At 37.1% G+C, this 23,436-nt stretch overlaps 3 protein-coding genes across 12 annotated transcripts in view; 2 read left to right on the top strand and 1 right to left on the bottom strand.

The window, feature by feature from the left end:
* The window catches only part of LOC127858381 (inner centromere protein A-like), a 64,357-nt gene that overhangs the window by 38,473 nt on the left and 2,448 nt on the right, over positions 1–23,436 (bottom strand). For 2 of the 4 annotated variants that reach the window (XR_008038867.1, XM_052395472.1), the window contains exon 1: positions 4,437–4,523. The exons of 1 other annotated variant lie outside the window; for it this stretch is intronic. The gene's annotated coding sequence lies outside the window, so the exon portion shown is untranslated. Of the gene's footprint in view, positions 1–4,333; positions 4,524–23,436 lie in introns of those variants that run through there. One more of the 4 variants, XM_052395475.1, reaches the window with a different exon arrangement.
* Positions 11,233–23,436, top strand: part of LOC127858382 (uncharacterized) — a 34,287-nt gene continuing 22,083 nt past the window's right edge. The window contains exon 1 of the mRNA XM_052395477.1: positions 11,233–11,351. The gene's annotated coding sequence lies outside the window, so the exon portion shown is untranslated. The remainder of the gene's footprint in view (positions 11,352–23,436) is intronic.
* Positions 18,806–23,436, top strand: part of LOC127858385 (early growth response protein 1-like) — a 65,545-nt gene continuing 60,914 nt past the window's right edge. For 6 of the 7 annotated variants that reach the window (XM_052395504.1, XM_052395502.1, XM_052395507.1 and 3 more), the window contains exon 1: positions 18,806–18,988. In XM_052395504.1, coding sequence (XP_052251464.1) covers positions 18,919–18,988 — 70 coding nt within the window. In that variant the 5' untranslated portion in view covers positions 18,806–18,918. The remainder of the gene's footprint in view (positions 18,989–23,436) is intronic. The other variant, XM_052395500.1, reaches the window with a different exon arrangement.

Genomic DNA, 23,436 nt, shown 5'->3' with positions numbered 1-23,436 from the left:
ACTTGTGTTTGAACGGGATGACGTTGATCTCTCGGCAGTCCAACCGCAAATAGAATCCACGGTTCTGAATTTAGAAAGAATGAAAACCAGAGCGGGACCATTCTTGTCCAAGGTGCCAGCACTTGCGGAAAAGCTAGGTATTGTTGTTGAGGACACAAACGAAAAGATCCATAAAGCTAAGGAAAGCTTCATTGACGCACTCCTGGAGCAACTGCACGAACGACTCGACCACTCAGAATTGATAACGGCGATGGCTGCCTTAGACCTGACCCATGTGCCACAGGGCCAGATCCCCATGCACGGGGAAGAGGAAATACTCAAGCTGGCTGGGCACTTCCAGCTACCAAAAGAAGAACTGCTGGCAGAGTGGGCAGATTTTAAGTTAAAGTTCGTGGCTGAGAAGAAATCGCCCAAAGTCATCCTGAAGGAAATTGTGGCGAATAAGGAATCAATTGGAAATCTGTTTCCAACCATGACCAAGCTTCTGTCAACTCATGAAACGTTGATTCTATCAACAGCGGCTGTTGAAAGAGTGTTCTCACAAGTAAAATTAATCGTGACAGAGCACAGGAACCGTCTGGAAGTTCAGACCACTAACCGTCTGCTCATAATTAAACTGAATACCAGCTCCCACACTGACGTTGACATGCGAAAAGTGGTTACAGCTTTCTAGAAAAAGAACAGGAGAATCATGTGAAGCCACCAAACAAGATACATACGTAACAAGGAATCGTTAAATATAAATATATTTATTTAAAAGTATTATTTAAATTGGTTTAATAAAAAAGCATATGTTGACCATTTTATTTATAAATGATATATATTATTTTAGAGCAATTAATTTGTATGGCTCTATATATACTAATTTTGTATTGATGAAATACACATTCAAGTTTCAATGAGTATTATGTAAAACCTTTTTCTTCTTATATGTGGAACAAAGCATCAACGTATATAAATGAAATTGTTTTGGTATACCTTACTGCACAAAAAATAAAAATCCTAATAAAATATATCCTGCGTTACCTTCATTATGTTTTCTTCATTGTTTCACACATGATTATGTGTAAGAAATGCACTAAAGTAAGATATGCATCTCTCCAACTTAATGATCAATGTTGTAATCACATTATAATTGATAAGTAAAAATAACCTAAACAAGTTTACCCATAGCCGTTATCATTGATAAGTTATTATCTATAACATTACTTTCTTAGCTTAAAAGGCACCACGCCTATGTCTGCCCTTTTTTGCATAAACCGCGCGCTAAAATGCCCTTTTTGAATTTCTGCAACATGCCCCTGTGCCCTCCTGGGAAAAACACTAACTGCGCGTCCAAAGTGCCCTTTTCACAAACAGCCCCCCCTGCCCTTTTCAAATCCTAGCTGCGGCACTGGAGTCATATTTCATTTAAGAGTCATATTTCCCATTTAAGAATCATATTTCCCATTTAAGAGTTATATTTCTCATTTAAGCATCATATTTCCAATCTAAAAGTCATATTTTCCATTTAAGAGTCATATTTTCCATCTAAGTGATATTTCCCATCTAACAGTCATAGTTTCCGAATACCGGTAAGAGTCATATTTACCATCTAATAGACATATTTTTCATTTAAAGGTCATATGTCTCATTTAAGAGACCTATTTCCCATCTAAGAGTCATATTTCTAATCTTAGAGTCCTATTCCCCATTTATGAATCATATTTCCCATCTAAGACTGTAAGTCTTTTTTTCCATTTAAGAGTCATATGTATCATGTAAGAGTCATATTTCCCATTTACGCATAATATTTCCCATTTGAGGGTCTTTTTTACCATTTATGAGTAATATGTCTCATTTAAGAATCATATTTCCAGTTGACTTGTGTTGTGTTAAAGAACCCACATTTCAATAGATATTTTCATTAATAGACAGTCTGGCAAATACAACATTGAAAACTGGAAACATAAATTGATAGAGCCAAATTGACATTTTAAAGCAAACACCAAGCTAAGCTGTGGTAAATTTAGCACCAGCAGCAGCATTAAAAAACCAGACTTCATCTCTGCGTGAAATTATAACTATTACATGTATCAATTGCAACAAGTTTTACATATTTCGTTTCCATAATCTACTGCAGTACTATCAATTTGTGTGTTTGTGTGCAATATAGTTTCATTCTTAATGCATCAGCATAAAGTGTTGTTCCAGATAAGCCTGTGAAGTATGCACAGGCTAATCAGGGACAACACTTTCCATTTTATGGCAAGAGTTGTTCCTGATAAGTCTGTGCACACTACCAAGGCTAATCTGGGACGACACTTGACACTCATGAATTAAGCCCAGTTTTCTCTGAACTTGTCGATATTATGCCACTTTGTGCAAACATGACTACCAGAGCCCTCGATTTGAACTTTTTACCGCCGAATATCGGCGGCTATCCCCATGAATTTTTTTTACTTTTGTCCCCTATTTCAGCTAAAAATTCCCCCTCCAAAAAAAAAATAATAATTTTTTTTTTACTTTTATACCTATGTTGCCAACTGGCATTGTGCTATTAACCTTTGATCAAATGTTTATTTATTTAAATTACATTAAAATAGAGCAATTTTAAGTGTTGAAAGGTTGGTGAAAAGATATTCTAAAATTCCCCTTTTCACCCAAAACAACTCGAAATTCCCCCCTCTAAGGGCCCGGGCCCCAATCCCCAATGTGTAGCAAGGGCCCTGACTACCACATGAATGGCTTACACAATAAATAACTTCATAGTAGTTTTTATCAAAATACGCATATACAAATACGTCTTTAGGTATGTACAACGACTTTTGGCCTTTATTATAAAGAACCCAAAAAGGGGAATAAAATTCACAATTGATGTCCGAAAACATCCCAATTAAAGGTTGTAAATAAAATACAACATTTAGTTTATTTCCCTATGCAGCTCCATTGCTTGAACCTAAGTAAATTTATAATATTGACATATTGACAATACTTCATTATCAATGTTAAAGTATTTGTTAGCAACAAATCCAATACACCAATATCTCATTCTGAAGACTTTATCACGCATATTTTCTCAATATCAGCTTTTTTCGGGCACATTTGTCCCAATTTGAATGGTTAAAAAATTGCTTTGTATGTAAGATATGATCAAATGATCACACCATGCCTCAGATAGTAGAATTAAGTTATGTTTGAAATTATTACATGTGCTTCAAATATCACATCTGTCTTCAATATTAACAACTGTATGCGAGAAATAAAATTAAATTAAGAGATTTATTCTAGAACATAAAAAAATGTACTAACCAACTCAACAGTGTAAACATTACCATGAAGGCATGCAAAACGCATATTTGTTGGAAGTTAAAATGTTCAAAGTGGCTCATCTTTAAATTTGTTAAAAAATATGTTTGTTATTCTTTATTAATTAGAAATTGTCAGCATATAAATCCAAAAGTTTATGACTGACATGAGCACCATTAAATACGGTGGAATAAAATATAAATTATTCATATACTTTCTCACAAGTGTGGAATAAATGTTAATTATTCACAATGACACAAGTAGTGTGATAATAAAAGCATATCATTATCACATGCACAATAAGTGTGTCATGTGATAAAAATACCAAGTACATAACAGTATGGTTAACATATTTATAACACTAATATTTAAGTGTTCAATGTTTAAATGGGAAACTGGCATGCTAAAACTACACATCATAGAGATGAAATCTGGAGCATGATCTAAATTAAGAACTGGAAATGTATAATCAAAAACACTGATATTGCACATAGTCAATACATTGATTAAGAATGAAAGTGTGCCATATATATTATAGCCCTGTATTATACTGGTGAGGGTCAAAACACAGTAAAATAATTTCTTAACATGACACTACAGACAAAATAATGTTTCTGAACGTACTATATATTTACTAGCCTTACAGTTAAATTAAAAAAAATGCCACAATGTCAGAAGTGGATGAAAGCTGGAACATTATGACTAACTGTTTACATGCGTAATTTGCAAACTTATACGTGCTTGATTTCATTCAAATTGGACTTAAGTGGTAGAAAAGAATTATCTTTCATCCCATGAAAAAAAAAAGAAATGTGTCTAACCTAATTGTTCAATTTGCTGCGAAATGCAAAAGGATGACCAAAACTGAATGAATGACTGAAGCAATTATAACACACTGTAGTATAAAAGTCGGGAAGCCTGTGCATGGATCAAGCTGCATGCATTGTGCATTTATGATTAATTGACGGATTGTGCATTCGAAAGTAGGACATGTGTAAAATACCAACTTGATTGTTCAGTGTCAACAAATACGTTATAATCTTACCGCTTAACCAACGTAATCACGAAATAAAACCACTGTCAAACATACTGTTTCATATGTATTCATAAAAAACACATTAATGCTTTACGTTATTAAGGCAACTTACCGCCTGTGTAATTGTGTGTTTATAATTTGACACAAATACTACTTAACACACTTTTCACAAGGGGCAATTACTGCGTTTAATTCACACGGTGGTCGAAAGGAAGTTTTGATTATTCATTTCCGATTAGGTTACACTACACCAAAATTAAAGACTAAAACGGTTACATAATGTATGCTGTACATAAAGTTACAGTAAGTTTGATATCAATAAACGGACAAAACCTGTAAGTTGTAATCACGCTTATGTAAAAGGTGTATATCGGCACGTATAAAAACAATGCATATTAAGAGTATGTTTATCGTCGCAATAATATATTGATGTAATCTACATTAGAGGAAAAAAAATCAACAACTCTACATAACGTACCATTTTAACGCTTGGTCGGAAACTCCCACCGGTGCTATCTTTTAATACATGATGACTGAAATAAAAGGGACGCATTATCCTTTGAAGACGGTCTTGCATATCTAGATCGAAAGCTGATCTTTCCAACGTACTTCAGATCAGAGATGCTTGGAAAAGCTTACAAAGGTCACATGGAATCAGTTGAACCACGTTAAATTATTGTAGCGCTGCCGGTATGAGGATACGCAAAGACGTGTCAGTACAAGAAAGGATAAGATAAAGGTCATGAAAGACATACAAGATGAATTTATTTCACCAGGCATGCGTAAGGATTATATACTATATCCATTAATGTCATTAGCACATTGCAAGTGTGCACGTGTCTGATGCATAAAGACTACAACGCGAACGACCCGCTCAGGACCAAGCCATTTCTTTTAAGAACCTAAGGGCTTTCTCTGTGACATACATTGTGCGCTTAAATTCTGACTCACGAAAGAAGATGTGACGAATGTGTCGAATTATAGATGCAATTGCCAGCTAGTTCATTGTAACTTAAAGCCATTCAATTTTGATGTGGTCTTATGCTGTGTGTGTGGGGGGGGGGGGGGGCTGGAGGGACCGGAGTGCCCTGAGGAAACCCACATGTCCGGTATGGTGACCACCCACAAAACTCACATTCGCCGGGAACCGACTGCGCTAACCGGACAGACGCAGTGGCAAAAGCACGCGTATTTTGTCAGTTAAACAGTTATACTGATTACAGCAGTGACAATCCTTATGTGAACGGTTATCACTCATGTCACAATGATCTTCTTTTACTCGAGGAATACCCACTCTAAGTCGGTACACAAATACAAGCGGTCGTCACTTCGCCGCAGACAGTTAACAGTATAAGGCTTTGAAAATTTTGATATTGATGATAAGTTAAAAATTATCTTGTCAGACAATAATATAGTTAAATTCGCTGCCAAAACCTGCTTTCTGATTTGAGAAAAACTCAACGAACATATATATTGTAAAACTAACTGATTTTATCTTTTTTACTTACCTGTATCTAGTGTTTTATTGTAGATATCTGGTGCATTTTATGATCCACTGTGAAACTAACTGATTTTACCCTTTTTACTTATCTAGTGTTTTATTGTAGATATCTGCTGCATCTTATGAACATGTATTTTAAAGGAACGAATCTGCCCTTTTAAATGTTTTATCTTGTAGATATATAATTAATCTTACATCACTTCAATTATTTAGCAAATGTCTTTAATGTTGATAGATATCAGGTGATATTAGCATTTTATTTATATTGCCTGTGTGATGTACTGTTTCCTATAATTCTATTATGAATGGCCATGTGTACTTATTTTATAATGTTGTAGATAATATGTTTTATAATGAAGTACAAGTGGATGAGACAATAATAAATAAATAAAAAATATACTGTCTTATGCCTATTATTGTGTAGCGCCGCATCGTTGTCAGAGATTCGTTACATAGTTAAAGCCATACACCTTTAATGAAACTAAATTTAAGTATAAATAAGAAACATACTTTATCTATGCCAATTATAATATATTTGGTGGCTACAATGTAGATATCCGTCTTTTTTGCGCTTTAAAACTTTAAAATAATCGCGTTTGTCGAAATGGACGTATACGTATAGAAATTCTACTTTTGGTTTTTAAATTAAAAAAAATAATAAATTACTTGCTAACTAGGCTACAGATTTAATTTCATCTATGTCATTAGAATATATCTGGTGGTTACAAGGTAGAAATCTGTCTTTTTTACGCTTTAAAACTTAAACCTAATCGCGTTTGTCGAAATGGACGCATACGTATAGAAATCCTAGTTTCGGTTTTAAAATTTAAAAAAAATAAATAAATTACTTGCTAACTAGGCTATAGATTTAATGACAATTTAGCACACTTTCAAATTGGATCGATATGTATTGATTAACATGTATTTCATTTCAAGGTGTGTGGCTTTAAATTAATATTAGACTATTAAAACGCGCAGTTCACTCTCTCTCTATGAAATGACGCGATGAATGACAAATCAGAACAGCGGGCATGCTTCAATGCAAAAGTATAATTATAACAGACGGACGGACGGGCGGGTGGCATGCGGGCTATGGGTCGGACGAGGAAGCTGTTGGGTGGGCGGGCGATCGGGCGGGCGGCCGTTCGGTCGGGCGGTTGAGCGGACGAGCGGTTGGGCGGGAGGCAGGGCGGGGTGTTGGGCGGGCGGGATGTCTGGCCGGCCGGCCGACCGACCGACCGACCGACATACATACATATGGACGGACGGACGGACCGACAAACAGACAGTCAGTCAGACAGACAGACAGACAGACACAGACAGACAGACAGACAGACAGACAGACAGACAGACAGACAGACAGACAGACAGACAGACAGACAGACAGACAGACAGACAGACAGACAGACAGACAGACAGACAGACAGACAGACAGACAGACAGACAGACAGACAGACAGACAGACATTTACACTCTCACAGCTCCAGCTCCATTGGTTCTCACACGTTTGTGTCATGAATAACCCGTGTTATTCATAAAAGAGCGGGCCATTTTTGCTGATATTGGCAGGGTCACGTTCCACTCATGGAAAGCTTGCATGTACGTATACAAGAACGTCGCGTTTTGCAAATAAGTGTGTACCAAAAGTGATAAGTATTTCTAATAATAGATTTAAAGGACGAGGGAGGGAGAACTTTTGTTTAAATCTCCACACAGCAAGTGGTCTCCATTATAAAATTATTATCGCTTATCCCTTTCGCGACTCAGCATTGCAGAAATAACAGGGGCTTACAGATTAACAAGCTGAGAACAAATAGATCCTTTCCTGATCGCGCTTTCACAACATCGCATTGAATGCACCGCAGCTCCGTTGAAACTCTGGTATAAATGAAGCCTCTTTCTTGGAAAATGGGGTGTCGTCCCAAAGGATAATCAGAGACGACAATGTTGCTCGATAGGTCATTGTCTGCTCTGATACTTCTTAAATTTAACCCGGGTAATTTTAAATATACTTAAATGTTCCCCGGGTATGGAGAATAGACTAACACGTACCCGGCCAATTTAGACCGTAACCGATTTTTATTCCCACCCAAAATCCGATGTCGTAAAACGCGCTACGGAATATGAAAAAATTATCTTTTTTGAACAAAACCTGTCTCAGCATGCTTTCTTGAGTAGGAGTTTCCATAAATTTCAGGCCCTTTTACAGAATATTTACATACATATGAACATTATTAATTTGAAAAAAAAATCAGACAACGATCAATTAAGCGTTATAATGCCCGGGTACGTTTCAATATACTCTCCGTACCCGGGGTACATTAAAGTATACTTAAGAGTACCATACCCGTAGCCAGAGGGGTGCGTTGGGTGCGTTCGCACCCAATTTTTTTGACGAGTAAAAAATTGAACTATAAGTCGCACCCAACTTTATTGAACGCAAAAACGGTTATTAATTTTTTCCAGTAACCCAGTGGGTCTTCGTATTTAAGCGTTAAAATAATGTTGTATTCAATATGCAACCGACAGGTCACCATATAAATTATTTCTCGAGTTAGTCATTTCCAAGATAGCGCGCGATTTTTATTAACAAGTTTTAATTTTAGAATTGTTGAAATCAACAGAAGTTGTGACAGCAAAATTTGAGAAGCCAGTTCCCGCAAAATTGAATTGGCATCTTTTTTACAAATAGATTTTTGTTTCTGTATAATGCAAAATTATTAACCTGGCACTCTAATCCGTATAAAATCGATACTTATTCAAAGGTATTTGATACTAAATGATTGTTTTGTAACTTTTGTCATCGTTATTAATGTCTGTTAAAGCTATAACTGTAATAGATATCATAGCAAAATGTTGAAGTCTAATTATTGTGGGTTGAAATCCCAGTCCACAAACCTTTTTTCGACACTTATATAAATGGCTGGAAAAACAATTTGATTAACTTGAATAAATAAATAATCTTATTAAAAAGAAAATACATTTTAGATGATTATTTACGAAATGTTATGTCTGCTTCCGAAAATGACTAAAATCAAAGGACACCCTTCGACTATTGCCGAAGACTAATGAGTCACTTGTTAATAACTTTGCATTATATCACGATTTATAACAATAACACCTTGTGTACAGCATTTTCGACAGACTGCGTTGTCTTTTTGTTATATCCCCGTACAACCATTTTCGGATCCCCTAAAGGGATTTCCAGCAAAAAATATCAGCTATGCTCAAGTCATGATAATTTTTTGTTGTTGAATGACAGAAAACAAATCATTGTTACAAAGCAATGTAGCTTTTTTGTAGTTTACCAACACTTAATGGCATCTGTTCTGCTCCACATACATATGTTCCCACAATGTTTTAATAATGACAAATTTGACACTATAAATGTCTTACTATGAAACAGTTGTTATCATGAATTTAAAACGTTATAACATATGATCAGATGGGCGTTAACGTTTAATTTCAACAACAGTGACGGATCTTGAGCATACAATGGGCAAATAAGCACATCTTTTTTCTTCAACGTCCTGGTATACGTTGTTAAGGACTTTAAAACCACAGGGCCAGTAGTTTGTGGTAACCGGGTCTAAATGAAACCTAAAGTGTAATACGTTTCTGAAATTCGTTTAGAAAAAGACAACTAATTTGTTTAAAAAAATAAAGTAACCAGTTATAACATTTTGATTTCTTTATAGTATTGATGCACATTAGAGAAAACCCAGTTTTGTTAATTAGTGTTTGTTATAGAATACACTACGTTTAGAGCAATGCTACGCCTCTGGTACTATCCATAGTATCAGACAAACAATTGTTTTGAAAAAAAAGCCAATGATATTTCCATTTAATTTGATCGATTTATGAATGTTAGAATGTTGGAATGGTAAAACACAGGAATGTAATCAAGATTTCAAGATTCCAATAAATAATGTTATTTTATACCGATCTTATTGTTGATTTTACATTCTATAAATGTTTTGTTGCATATGTAAACAAACTGTGTGCGCGCATACTATAGTGTCGGGTTAAACACCGTATACAATGTTGTATGATGTATTTCTGTGACTGATCGAAAAAGGTGGTTATTGAAAAACGGTAATGGGGAATATATCTATGTTATTTCATATTCATGTCGATCAGTCAGTGAGTATGGTCTATGAAAGTGAAATTTCATATAAAAATGCACTATAACTTCAGTCTCTAAAAACAGTTTAAAAGTAACCAGAAAGCAGGAGCTTACGTTTCATTTTCAAAATTGTCTAGGGGGAGGACCCCCAAAGCCCCCGATTGCAAGAGGAACACCCCTTCCCGCACATACCCTCTTCTCGCCACTTCGTTGCTCAATAATAATTGTTGATGGCAAAAAATCGCACCCCCTTTTCAAAACCCTGGCTACGGGCATGACAAAAATATACTTACCTTTACACAACACATCAATTTATGTTTGCAAACAATATGGCACCAACATAAATATTTACATATAAAACATAAAGATATAATCAAATACAACTCTACTCAATAAACGGTATGATAATATACTTCGAGCCTAACTTACCTTTACACAACACATCCATTTATTTGCAAACAATATAACACCAACAGAAAACAGGGAAGTTATGTAAAACATTTTTATTGCTCGCTTTAAATATAAGAGTATTTAAAACAGTATCGATTTGTATGTAAACATATTAAAAACTTTTCTTTCAAAATCGAAAAACTGTGAACTAATCCCTTTAACGCATGTATAGGTCGTGATTATTTTTAAAAGGACGCAAATCTCCCGTATTGCTATTCCACATTCCTTCTCTTCTGTAAACTAAAACGTTAATGGACGAAAATGATTTAAAGTAGCAAATTGATAAAAAATAAATAAATGAAACAACCCGAAATTAAAAAACAAAAACGTCTAGGTTGAGCAAACGCAATGAGAGTCTGCCGGGTTAGATCTAGTGGGGAAAAAAAGAAACGTTTATTACTTATTCATAGTTAATATATTACTCCATACTGCGTTTTGAACCTGAGATATAGCCTGTTGGACAAACCGTATCACCAATATCCGCGTACACCATTCACCGAAGTGTAAGGTGTGAAGTGTGAGATATTTTATTGTTAATGAATACAGCGACAGTGTGGGGATTACAAATACAAATTCAAGACTTTCATTATCAGGGCAAGTTGATAACGCGATCACGTGATAAGAATCACGCATAATGTGAATGGGCTCCCTTAGGAAAATCAATTTAATTCATATTGAAAACAAATATTTATGAGCAATATTAATGAAATCAAAATTCTAAATTAATTAACACAAAGTTATTTGCAACATAAATTACAAAAATACATTTAATACAGATCTTCCTTTGTTTAAAGTTTTAGTCGGTTTTCCCGAATACCCTTTGTGGGCCTCATTCGTCGCCATTTTCTAGGATAATGATAGCTTGGTAGAGAGACGCAGAGAATGATGCTGCAGAGTTTTGAGACTTAACTTGGTATTCTCAGGCGGTCTTCCTCATTTTCCCTAAATTGGTGAGTAAATAGTAATGTATTGCGATATGTATTATGCTATTGGACATGCAGCTACCGTTCAAACTGATAGGCAGTGATGGGATAATTGTTCGGATGATGTCGTCCAAATTGTTTTGACAGTCATTCAAAATCTTGTTTAAAACGAAGACATCCTTCAACGGCGATGTTAAACAGATCTGGATGTAATAATGATATAGAAATAAAGCTGTTGCAGGATTGCGTTATGTGAATAAATTAAATGAAATCGAATATGCAATGCATAATGTGTTTTATGTAGTGATCATTGTTTTGCAACGTTAGCATCCAAATCCACATAAAGATTACTTTTTATTTGGGACAGTATTTTCTTATGTCTGCATCATGTGAATTTATTGAAAGCAATGGTGTTTTGTATTCATTACAAATTTTGCAGTGTTTTAGATTATATGCTTCTGTTCCAAAAAATGAAATATGTGTGTTTAGCATAAATATTTCATTTAAAAAATACCTACACAGAAACTACATTTTCAATTTTTGTTCCATAAATATTTAAAGAATAACATTTTCATTTTGGTTGCATCAACAACTTAATCCATTTCATTCGGGTCTTGATAGACTCTTAATTCAATTTGCTGTAAGAAAACAATCTACACGTGTGAGTTTTTTGTAAAAGCAGATTCCAGACAGTACGGCCTTTGTGTGTTTTCTCTACTGTCCTGATTTGAGACCATTTATTCGGATATTCTACATGTAGAATAATATGATGGTTTTATGAGTTTAATATAACACTTGCAATGCAATCTTTGTACGGCTAAAACTAACCATTGGTTATCCTTTTATTGCCCCCTAATAACCCCATCTATCAACAGTCAAGCATGAACCAGTTGTCTTTATTAACGCTTGATTGGTCATTGTCGGTTTTACTACTTATATGTACCCCGGGTACTCTTAAGTATACTAACATGTACCCCGGGAATGGTAAACATACTAAAACGTACCCAGGTATTTGAACCCTTAATCAGTTGTTGTCAGCTATTTTTTAAAATAAATAATGTATCACATTTATGTCAATTTTCTGTTAAATTTCCTCTAAATTTCAAAACTCATACTAAAAAGCATGTTGATCAGATGCATTTTTTTTCTTTAAAGAGAAGTTTGTTTAAGATAAACAATATCATTTTACGGTAATCGGTAGCGCGTTTTACGTCATTGGATTTTTTGGCGGGAATACAACTTGGGTAGAGTCTAATATCGACCGGTTACGTTTAAGTATATTTACTGTACCCGGGGTACATGTAAGTATACTTAAAGAGTACCCAGGGTACATGTAAGTAGTACAAAGACCAATCAAGCTTTATTTACACATAATCAGCAATTTATCCGCAATAAGAGAATTTATCAGGCATTCACACGATGGTGTTTTCATGAAAGGAGTTACTTATTTGCTGTCCATAGAAGTATTGTATTGAAATAAAAGCCAAACACTTATGTTTTTTATGGCCCAATCAAGTCTAAAGGTTAAATTGTCCTGTGTATTTTACCCTGAAGTTAAAATACAAATGTATAATCATTCATAATAGTGATATGCTGATTAATTGAATACAGACAAGTACAAGTGGAGTTTGCATATAAATTTACATGCATTTTGTCTGATTTGTAGAAAATAGTTTGTATATGTTGCATATGATAATCTAAATGCACATTTATTTGACAATTGATGGAATAAATAGTGCTTGAAATAAGTATATCAGGTAACACAATTTACACATGTTCAATGTGATAACCCCTGTCACGATTGGACGCCAAATAGAGGCATACCACACATTTCACTGTATGACGTCATAGGCATGATGCTTCTTATTTTTTCAGAATACAATATTCCATAATTCCATCGATGTCATTTTACTGGTAGATAAATTGACACTACTAGAAACTCTGCGTCCGAAACTGGATTCACCAATACAAGCAAACTTCCAGAAATTTTGAGTATTTTGAAAACTTACATCGCAGAAGCAGGGAGTCAGAAGACCAAACGTTTCTAGTGTGTGGAGTAATCACAAAACCAAACATATAGTGTTTGTTAGCCCAACGTCAAGGAGTTATCACAACACCAAACATTTATAGTGTTTGTTAGCCCCCCCCCCTCCTCAAGTAGAGATGCCACCTCCAGACATGGATGTGATCAAGGAGGGTACCTGGATACAAGGTCATACTGAAGGCAGTCCTCAAGAGTCAGATACAACAACTGGTGGGTACAAATTAACTGTTTTCATTTATGTTAATTCTTTACTGCTTAGATACTTGTTTTGAACACTTTGTAGTCCTTAAGAAAATTAAATTACTGGCACAACTGTTTTCATAAGCCACTCTCTGGAAGAAAGGGGCTTATTGCATGTTGGTAAAGGGCTGTCCAGGATCAGTGCTTTTTATGTCCCCCACTATAGTAGTGGGGGACATATTGTTTTTGCCCTGTCTGTCTGTTGGTCTGTCTGTCTGTTTGCGCCAACTTTAACATTTTGCAATAACTTTTGCTGTATTGAAGATAGCAACTTCATATTTGGCATGCATGTGTATCTCATGGAGCTGCACATTTTGAGTGGTGAAAGGTCAAGGTCAAGGTCATTCTTCACAAGGTCAAGGTCATCCTTCAAAGTCAAACGTCATATAGGGGGACATTGTGTTTCACAAACGCATCTTGTTCACACCATTTTTGGAATGGGTTCGGGTCCCATTTGATTTGGAAATATCACATTGTGTTGGCTAAAATTGGTTAATGAGTGTTGCTGTCTTTTTTTCTAACAAATACTTAAAATTAAGAATAAAAATGATATGCATACATTTATTCAGGTTATACTTATAGAGCTGGATTGGAGGTGAACTAAATTTTGAGATATATTAATTTTTTTGAAATCTTGCCGATATTTCATCCTTGAGTAGCGACCGTTGAGTCTGGTAGGAAAAAATCCCAACAAAATGTCCCAAAATAACATACTTATGGAAATAACGTCATTCGTTGTCTGCAGGTATTTAATGCCAAAAAGTGCTGTCGCTCATGCAAAGCATGCACTCCAATTGGCCAATATTGATTTTCCGATACAACGATGCTTAAGATGGGTAAAGAGATGCATTTTATTGACAGAGAATCATAAATAGGCTCTCAAAATATTCAGGGAAGTCAATATCGCTTTGATCATAAGAATGGCTACTTGCAGTTAATGAAAAATTACACTTATCAGTAAAATTCATGTGCCCTGGGACTCTGAATTCTAAATTCAAGTGCCTATATGGAAAGCACTGATATCCGTACGATAGTCTACCTATAATATTGGTGTGGTATTATGGATGTGATATTCTGTATATGCTGTATATGTGATATTCTGTATGTGATATCTATGATTATGTGTGTGATATTCTGTATGCAGGGGGTTTTTTTTAGAAAAAGGGGAAGACGCTGGACGCTGGGTAAAAGGGGAAAATCGAGCGCGAAAGAGACATATTTGGGGAAAAAATAAAAAACTGTTCATTTCAATGTCTATAACTCACCTACAGACTTCAGGAGTTTTTTTATTTTAGAAAAAGAGGCATGTCTCTGACCTTTTTGTTCTTAAACACATGAACAAGTATGATATTTAAAGTCAAAGTCCTAAATAAAGTTGCAGGGGTAGATCTTTATAATGGGAAATGTTTTCAACTGGGGCCGGGGAACGATGTCAATATTGTGATTTCAATTTCATGATGAATTGGGTTAACGATCTAGATATGCTACAGTATTGGAAGGGAAGGTGCGGCAGCTGCCGATTGTCTACTTTCACTTTCACAATAATCCGACAGTATTAATCGATGTTGATTACATGTCCCTCCGACTCCTGCTTGGTTTCAACGGTTTTTGATGATTCATTCTAAAAAAATGCGTCAACGCAATTAATATTTTCCGAGTCCGAACGTTTTATTTTGTTCGTGTATGAACGCCAATTGTGAGACTTTTTCTGTTTTAACGTTTATATTTTGGCTTTCAACATAACCCGGATGAAAATTCGACTGGTTTCCAGTAATTAATTGACGAAACACCCTTCTCTCGCGCAAGACCGGAATCCAGTAAATAGTCACATGATTAATACAATTAGTTGCCCCGGTTTCCATGACGTAATTTCAGAGCTATATATAGAATCACTGGGATTCCCAGATTTGAGTGTTCGTCGGGAGAGAGAGAGAGCGGAGATCCGTTGTACGTGGTACAAATTGGATAGTGTCGACTTCACAAAAGACAAAAAAAAACATTTCTTTGAGGGTAAAATATTATATTTTGGTGACAAGTTATATTTTTGGAGGGGAAATGGTATTTTTAGGGGAAAACTTCTGGTAGGGGAAGACGCCGAATATCGGCGTCACTTTCTTAGTAAAAAAAACCCCCCTGGTATGTGATATCTATGTGGATATTCTGCAGGTGGGAGCAGCTTGCTGAGCACACAGATGAGGAGTCGGTCATTCTCACGGCCAGTGTTGCAGACGGCACTCTCAGCCATCTTGGATCCGAGTCAGGAAAGTCGTACCTCGACGATCATGAGGATGTCAAGTCCTCATTCCTCGGATTCTGTCTCAAAAGTAAGTATTGGAATATAAAGGCTGAGAGACACATGTCCAACAGTGATGGTAGCTAACTTTTTGGGAATTGAGAAAAAAATATCCATATTTGGCATTGGAGTGGGCCCACTATCGGACCCCTGAGATAGGCACAAAAAGGCCCTGTTTATACTTGGAAATCAAGATTGCAGCATTGAGTCTGGTTCTTGGAAAACTGGGTTTATTGCATTTGCGTATAAAGTGTCGTCCAACAGGCTAAACAGGGACAACTCTTTCAGCTTTTATGGAAGCTTCGTTTATAGTAGTCCTTTCTAAACAAAGGATCCAGTGCGACAAAAAGTGTCATCCCAGATTAGCCTGTGGTGAGAGATTTTGTTATTAATTTGTCAGTTGAAGTTAAATATGTATTTCTTAGACTGAAGAAGAAAACATATGGTATGTCAATTGCAATTGCAGGGCTCAATTTAAACTTTTTACCACAAGGACTTTTTTGTGTCTAAGATCAACTTATTTACCAACTCGCAAAAAGTCATTTAGCCAATCGAAGATATGAGTACCCATTTTCTGTTTGGGTAACTGGAAATACTAGCATAGAAATGTTTTAATTGGCAATATGTAAATTGAAAACAGTTAAGTATTGAAAAATTACTTACCGTAAATCCATGATATAATACGCCCTCGTGCATAATACGCACCCCCGAGTTTGGTAAAAATTTATCGGTAAAAATTGAAAATCCGAGTTAAAATACGCACTAAAAAATCAGTGTCCGAAATCGGCCATTTCCGAAAAAAATGTGTCAATATATTTTTGTGTTGTGAAAATAGCACATCAATTTGGTGTTGTCAACTATCTGTTACCCCGGTATATTGATCAGGATGTGTTATAGTGCTGTTGTTATGACAGTTGCATAATAAATATCTCTGTCTATTGTTTATATTACCATTGATTGTTACCGATAACACACGGGCCCCTTGCTGACATCCGGGTCAAGCAGTCTGTCATAATTACAAAAGAAAGAAGCAGAGACGCTGTTTTTTTGTTTTCACATTTAATTCAATTTGACAATATTCGGGAAGATAATAATTATAATAATAATAAAGTAATAAGAAGACAAAATGGTTACTTCCGTTTTTATAGTTGTCTAGATGAATTACTTTTTCTTTTTTCGAGTTACAAACTCGATACTTTAATATAACTTAAAATACAATTAAACCGCTTGTGTTTTTTCATGATCTCTTTAATTGAAATACGCTGCTGTCATTAAGGCTAGTTTGGGAGTAAAAAACAAATTAATTAATTATCACCCTTTCAATTTAATTCGGCAATCGGCAGACAGGTGTAAAAGACTCTATTAGCATCATAAAACTAATTATTTAATTACCACTCTTTACTTCAGATATGGTTAAATATGCAGTAGAAAGATAAATAGTGGTCAGCTAAGAAAATTTATTTACGGGTATTGCAGTTGTTTTTTTTCACTTGCTAATCTCTTTATACGACTTAGCGTCCAGTCGTTATTTGTAGGTAGACGACGCTATTAACTGTGTATTCAAAGTATACAGTGTCTGCGCATGGATGACCCAATATTATCCGATAGCTCCTCCCGTTCTCACGTTTCATTCGACAACGTCATTCATGTGTAAGCGAGCTCAATGTTGATTGGCCAGCTTCCATGCGCACTTCAATAACAATAAGGTCAAGCGATGTCTCATAATCGGGTACAGACCGGGTTTTGTTAACTGTTCCAATTGCGAACACTTTCATCAAAACAAAGAGACAAATATAGAAAACCAGTCCGATATAAATGGCGGATGTTTTCAATGAAATTTTACTAGATTTTCGCATTTTCGCAAATAAGATTTTTATTGAGCCAAATTCTCAATATTTTCCCAAAATGACTCAAATGGCAAACCACAGCGCGAAACCTGTTGCACCCCTTTGACTGTAATGGTGTAGTTCAAAATGGCTGCCGCGAAGCGAATAACCGCCGTATTAAGTTGGAAAATTTGCACAAGAAATTTTTTGTTCTGCTCTAAACTCGTATATTATTCGCACCCCCTACTTGAAGACAAAATCAGCAGGTAAAAAGTGCGTATTATATTCACAATATTACGGTTCTAATGCAAAATTTGTTTACCATACTTACCATGTATTACGCGCAATTTTATAACCCCCAATTTTAACTTTAACAAGAAAGTGAGCATCTTCAGATTGAAACAAAGATTTTCTGACTGCTATTTTCGAAAAGTACATAGTGCTTTCCTTTTCTCTCCATTTTTGCACTAACAAAATCAGGTTTCGCCAATTATTCATGGTTGCACGTCGTACATAGTAAATTATGTTAATCTGTGTTGATTTTTCAGAGCATCACCATGAAGCAGCTGATGGAGAAGGACCGACAACAGCAGCAAACAACTGGGCTGCCCTGCAGGCCTCCCGCCCAACTGTCCCAGCTACCCCCGTCACCTCTCACTATCCCAGGCAGGGGACCAGCCCGGATTGTATCCGGGAACCACAGGGGGAGCCCACGGGCATGCCAGCGTAAGGATGCCCGGCGTGAGGCATGAACCATATCCGACGACACGACCTGCGGCACTCCAGCCCTAGACACAACAGCCCAACGGACACTCAGCCCGAGCAGACCAGTCAGACTGCGGGCCAGGGGCGGTCCCGTGAAATCAGAACCAGTGGACATGGGTTAACCCACTGATTCGAGTAATGGTGCTACTACAGAACACTGATTCACAAGGAAACGTCAGTGAGAAAGCTTAAAAGACCATGATGCAAACTCACCATCTGTGACTGATGAACAAGGTCGGGAAAATAATTCAGATAATTCAAACGACCAAGAAAGCTCTCGGACTAGTGGGGAAATACGAGACAAAGACCCAATGTCAGTGTTAAGCTTGAAGAAGATGGTGAATCAAACTCTGAACTGGAAATAACTGGAGTGGAACCGGGTCAGGTACGGCTGGTTCCCAAGACTCCTGGGATCCCAACGTTTCCATGGGTATGGCCTTCGACACAAGTGGCCTGGGGGATACGACGACCAACCTGAGCGCCGACCAGAGCTTCAGTAAGTGCATGATGTTTTTATTTTTATTGTTTGAGTCTCATCCTGAGAAAACTTGGCTTAAAACATGCGCAAAAAGTAAAGCAGTCCGCCAAGGCTAATAAGGGACGACAGTGTCCGCTTATTTGGAGTTTTTTGTGTATAGAAAGTCTCTTCTAATTGTAAATCAAGTTTAGGTGGAAACTGCACAGGCTAATCTAGGACGAAACTTAACGCACATGCATTTAGCGCAGTTTTTCGGAATGAGGCTCGACTATAAACGCTGCAATCTCAGTTATCACTAGGGTTGAATGGTGCTAGGCAACGTTATATAGCCAGTTTGGTGAAATATTATGGCCATATTGAACAATATTCTGATCAAGGTATGATATGATATACAACCCAATCCCCCCCCCCCCCCCCCCCCCCCCAAAAAAAAAAAAATACATGTGGGCACTTATCTTACTTTTCAAAGTGCCAGTTGCATAACATAGTATTCACATTTATCTGTAACATAAAATGCACAATTTTTGTATGATTTTGCTGAGGTATCTCAAGACATGCTACAAGTATTACTATGCACAACTTTCCTATTTGAAAATGGCCTTGACACAGGCTGTAACACGTGTTGAAGACTGTCTGTTACCAGGAGCAACCAATCAGTGTCATGAAACATATGAAAAACAGCAGCTCTTCCTTCCTTGAAACTCACCCCAGTGTCATGAAACATATGAAACACAGCAGCTCTTCCGTCCTTGAAACTCACCCAGAGTAAGATGACTTTTCTCTTGAAGTCACTGGAGCAGAAAAACACCTCGGCAGAGGAATGTACTGCAACATCATCCTCTTCTTCGGGGTGGATAGTTACCCGTCGCCCTCGGATACGACCTGTGACCTCTCCGGTGACCCCGGTGGCATGGACTGTGAGCCCCCAGGCGGCGATTCAAGGCCGTGTCAGACCGCTCCTTGGAACAGCTGAAGCTGCCCAACACGGGCAAGACTACCGACCGGCAGACCAAGTGGGCTGTACGACTGCTCAAAGGTACGTCCCCGTGTAGTACAGGGCCTGTTTGCTTAAAATAGCTAGTTAAAGTAACAGTCTGTTAACTAAAGACCTAAAAAAGAATTATTATTGAAAAGCAATAATATTATCAGACATATACATGCAATGTTATTGAGAATAGCAATTGGTTTATAATTAATACATGTATTCAAGGATGAACAATGAAGTTACATAAATACATGTAACTAGATAACAAATTAAAGGCTGTTGCTTAACTGACTGTTTTAGTTGTGAGCAATCAGACCCAGAGGTGGCATCAGTCACTGATTGCCGTTATGAGTGATTGTTTTAACTAGTTAGAAAAACCTACATGTTTTTATGCCCCCAGAGCGAATGATCAGGGGGTGTATTATTTTTGGCCTGTCTGTCTGTCATTGTATTGTGTGTCGTTCCCAAAACTTTAACCTTGCTCATAAAATAAAATTCTTGGCTCTATATTCTTTAAACTTCACATGTGTATGCATCTCATTGAGATCTACAATCAAACACGGTTTGAGGTCACTAGGTCAAAGGTCAAGGTAACTGTGACCTTTACATTCAAAACATAACCTTTTTTCTAAAATAGCCGCCATGCGGCTTAAAAGTGCAGAAGGGCATTGTGTTTCACAAACATAGCTCTTGTTTATGTTTATAATTTAGAAAACCAGACTTTAGGCATTTGGAAAAAAAAACATCATTCCAGATTAGCCTGTGCAATCTGCACAGGCTAAACTGTGCAATCCACTCATTCTAACCTGTGCAATCCGCACTGGTTAATTAGGCAGGACACTTTCTCTCAAAATTAATTTGTTCAGAAGAGACTTTCTTTTGGCAAAAAATTCCATTACAGATATGTGTTGTCCCTGATTAGCCTGTGCATGTATTGGACTATACTTTAACCCTTTCCACCATAAGAAGCAAAGTGAAAATGGCTTTTGCAACCAGCATAAAACCAGAGCAGCCTGCAAGTAACTCGCAGTCTGTTCAGGTTTTATGCTGTTTGCTGCTCATCAGTAACTAAGGGTTGGAAATTAAGCATTTAAAACTTGAATTTAGTAAGTAAGGTATTAACCCTTTACCACTTAAATACGTATTTTAACGCATTTGTGGTCCCTTAGAAAGTTACATTTAATTTAATACCTTTATTACTATATTCACGTTTAGAGGCTTCATTTCAAAACCTCAGATGCTGATAAGCTGCAAACAGCATCAAACCTGAACAGACTTCGAGTTACTCGCAGGCTGTTATGGCTTTATGCTGTTTGCACATAGCCATTTTCACTTTGCTTTTAAGTGGGAAAGGTTTAAATGAAATCTAACTTTTTAAGGGACTACAAATGCATCAAAATACATGTTTAAGTGGTAAAGGGTTAATTCATGTCCTGTATCCTGCTCTTTAAGATAAACCTCAGTAATATAACAAAGAAAACAATTTTTATACTCAATGACTCAATTGTTAAGTACATGTAAGCAAAAAAAACACCACCACACATTTAACAATTTGTGTCAATGGGTGAAAGTTTTCCGGGTGTCTGGTGTGCCCCAACGCCCCCTCTCCCCTACCAGGGCTTAGCCCTGCACTGACCAGGGAGGGGGGGGGGGGGGCATTGACGGCCCAATGGACCCCAAGCAAAATTTTTTTTTTTTTACATTTTTAACTTTCACTAATGTGTGTCAAAATGACACAATTTTTCCCAATCCAAAGGGCACTGGTCTGATTCCTAAAATGGTGAGAAAATGGTGGTCAAGGACAAGAGCAGGGTCATGATTTTGTCTTTGCATGGCAATAATCATGTTATTTCAAGTGTATGGGCCCTGTTCTGTGAAAAGGGGTTTAATGCATGTGCGTAAAATGTCGTCCTAGATTAGCATGTGCAGTCCACACAGGCTAATTAGAAACGAAACTTTCGGCCTAAACTGGATTCTTGCTAAGAAGAGACTTTCTCTAAACGAAACATTTCATAAAAGCGGAAGTGTCATCCATCCTTGATTAGCTTGTGCGGACTGCACATGCTAATCTAGGACAACATTTTACGCACATACATTAAACCCCTTTTCACGGAGCACGGCTCTTATTAATTAATCACATGCTGCATAACCTTTTAGTGACAGCAACATGTAGATTGGTCAATAATAAGTTAAATTCACAAATTAGTTCACAAATGTATTGTATAAACCTCATTCTGGTAAAACAAGACTTAATATATGTGCAAAAAGTGTAGTCTCAGATAAGGCTGTGTAGTCTGCACAGGCTTATCAGGAACACACTTTCCACCTAGACAGGATTTTTGTTAAGAAGAGACTTTCTCTAAATGATAAAATCCATAAAAGCGGAAAAGTATCATCCCTGATAAGCCTGTGCAGACTACGAACTGCCCAGTCTTATTTTGAATGACACTTTACACACATGCATTAAGTTCATTTTCCCCAGAATTTGGCATAATTAATCATATCTGTTATACATTATTATGTTAGTTACAGCAACATTTAATAAGACAATAATAACCTAATTCACAAATTATTTTACAAATTTAATTAGATCAGCATTTTGGTGTTTACTTTCCTATCAGTGTTATTAATGCCCTGTTTGTTCTCATTTTCCAGCCTGGATGTCAGAGACAGGGTACGAGAGCACCTGCTTCGAGACTCTGGACCCCAATCAGCTAGATCTGCTGCTCCAAAGTTCTACGCCGCCCTGCAGACCAAGGACGGTAGTGACTACAGCAAGGCCGCCCTGACCGGGATACGGGCTGGCCTGCAGCGATATCTCACCTGCCCCCCCTTGCACGCAAACTGAACCTCATGAGGGACACAGAGTTCCTGCCTCAAACCAGGTCCTCATGGGCCTGATTAAACTGTTGAAGAAGGAAGGCAAGAATGTTCAAATGAGGAAGGAACCGATTTCTGACGAGGACTTGACGCGGTTGTATGAAAGTGGAGTGTTCTCTAATGATACTCCATGTACCTTGCAGAATAAGGTGCTATACGACATTATGTGCTACTTTGGGATTAAAAGTCATGAGCCGCTGCAAGAGTTGAGGAAAGACTCTTTCATCATCGTGAAGAATCAGAAAGGCCAGCAGTATGTACGCATCACTGCACAGGAGCTGGATAGGCTTCATCTGAAGAAGGGGAAGGAACTGCGTATGTATGAGACGGGAGATGCGTTCTGTCCCGTTGAGTCGTTCCAGAAGTACCTGTCCAAGCTGCATCCCCAGGCAACCAACTTCCTCCAGAGGCCATACATAAGTTTGCGCCTGGGAAGCAGGTCTGGTATGATCCCAAGCACTTGGGCATCAACTGTCTGGGGGGCTTTATGTCACGACTGTCCGGGAGGTGGCCTGAGTCAGAGCTACAGCAATTATTGTGTGCGGGCACTGGGAGAGGAAATATGAACCAACACCAATGATAGGCTGTGGCGGGCATTGGG

Source organism: Dreissena polymorpha, chromosome 14 (assembly GCF_020536995.1).
Source record: "Dreissena polymorpha isolate Duluth1 chromosome 14, UMN_Dpol_1.0, whole genome shotgun sequence".
Classification (NCBI taxonomy): domain Eukaryota; kingdom Metazoa; phylum Mollusca; class Bivalvia; order Myida; family Dreissenidae; genus Dreissena; species Dreissena polymorpha.
The sequence above is the reverse complement of the archived record's forward strand: the minus strand, read 5'-3'. Positions and strand labels throughout refer to the sequence as shown.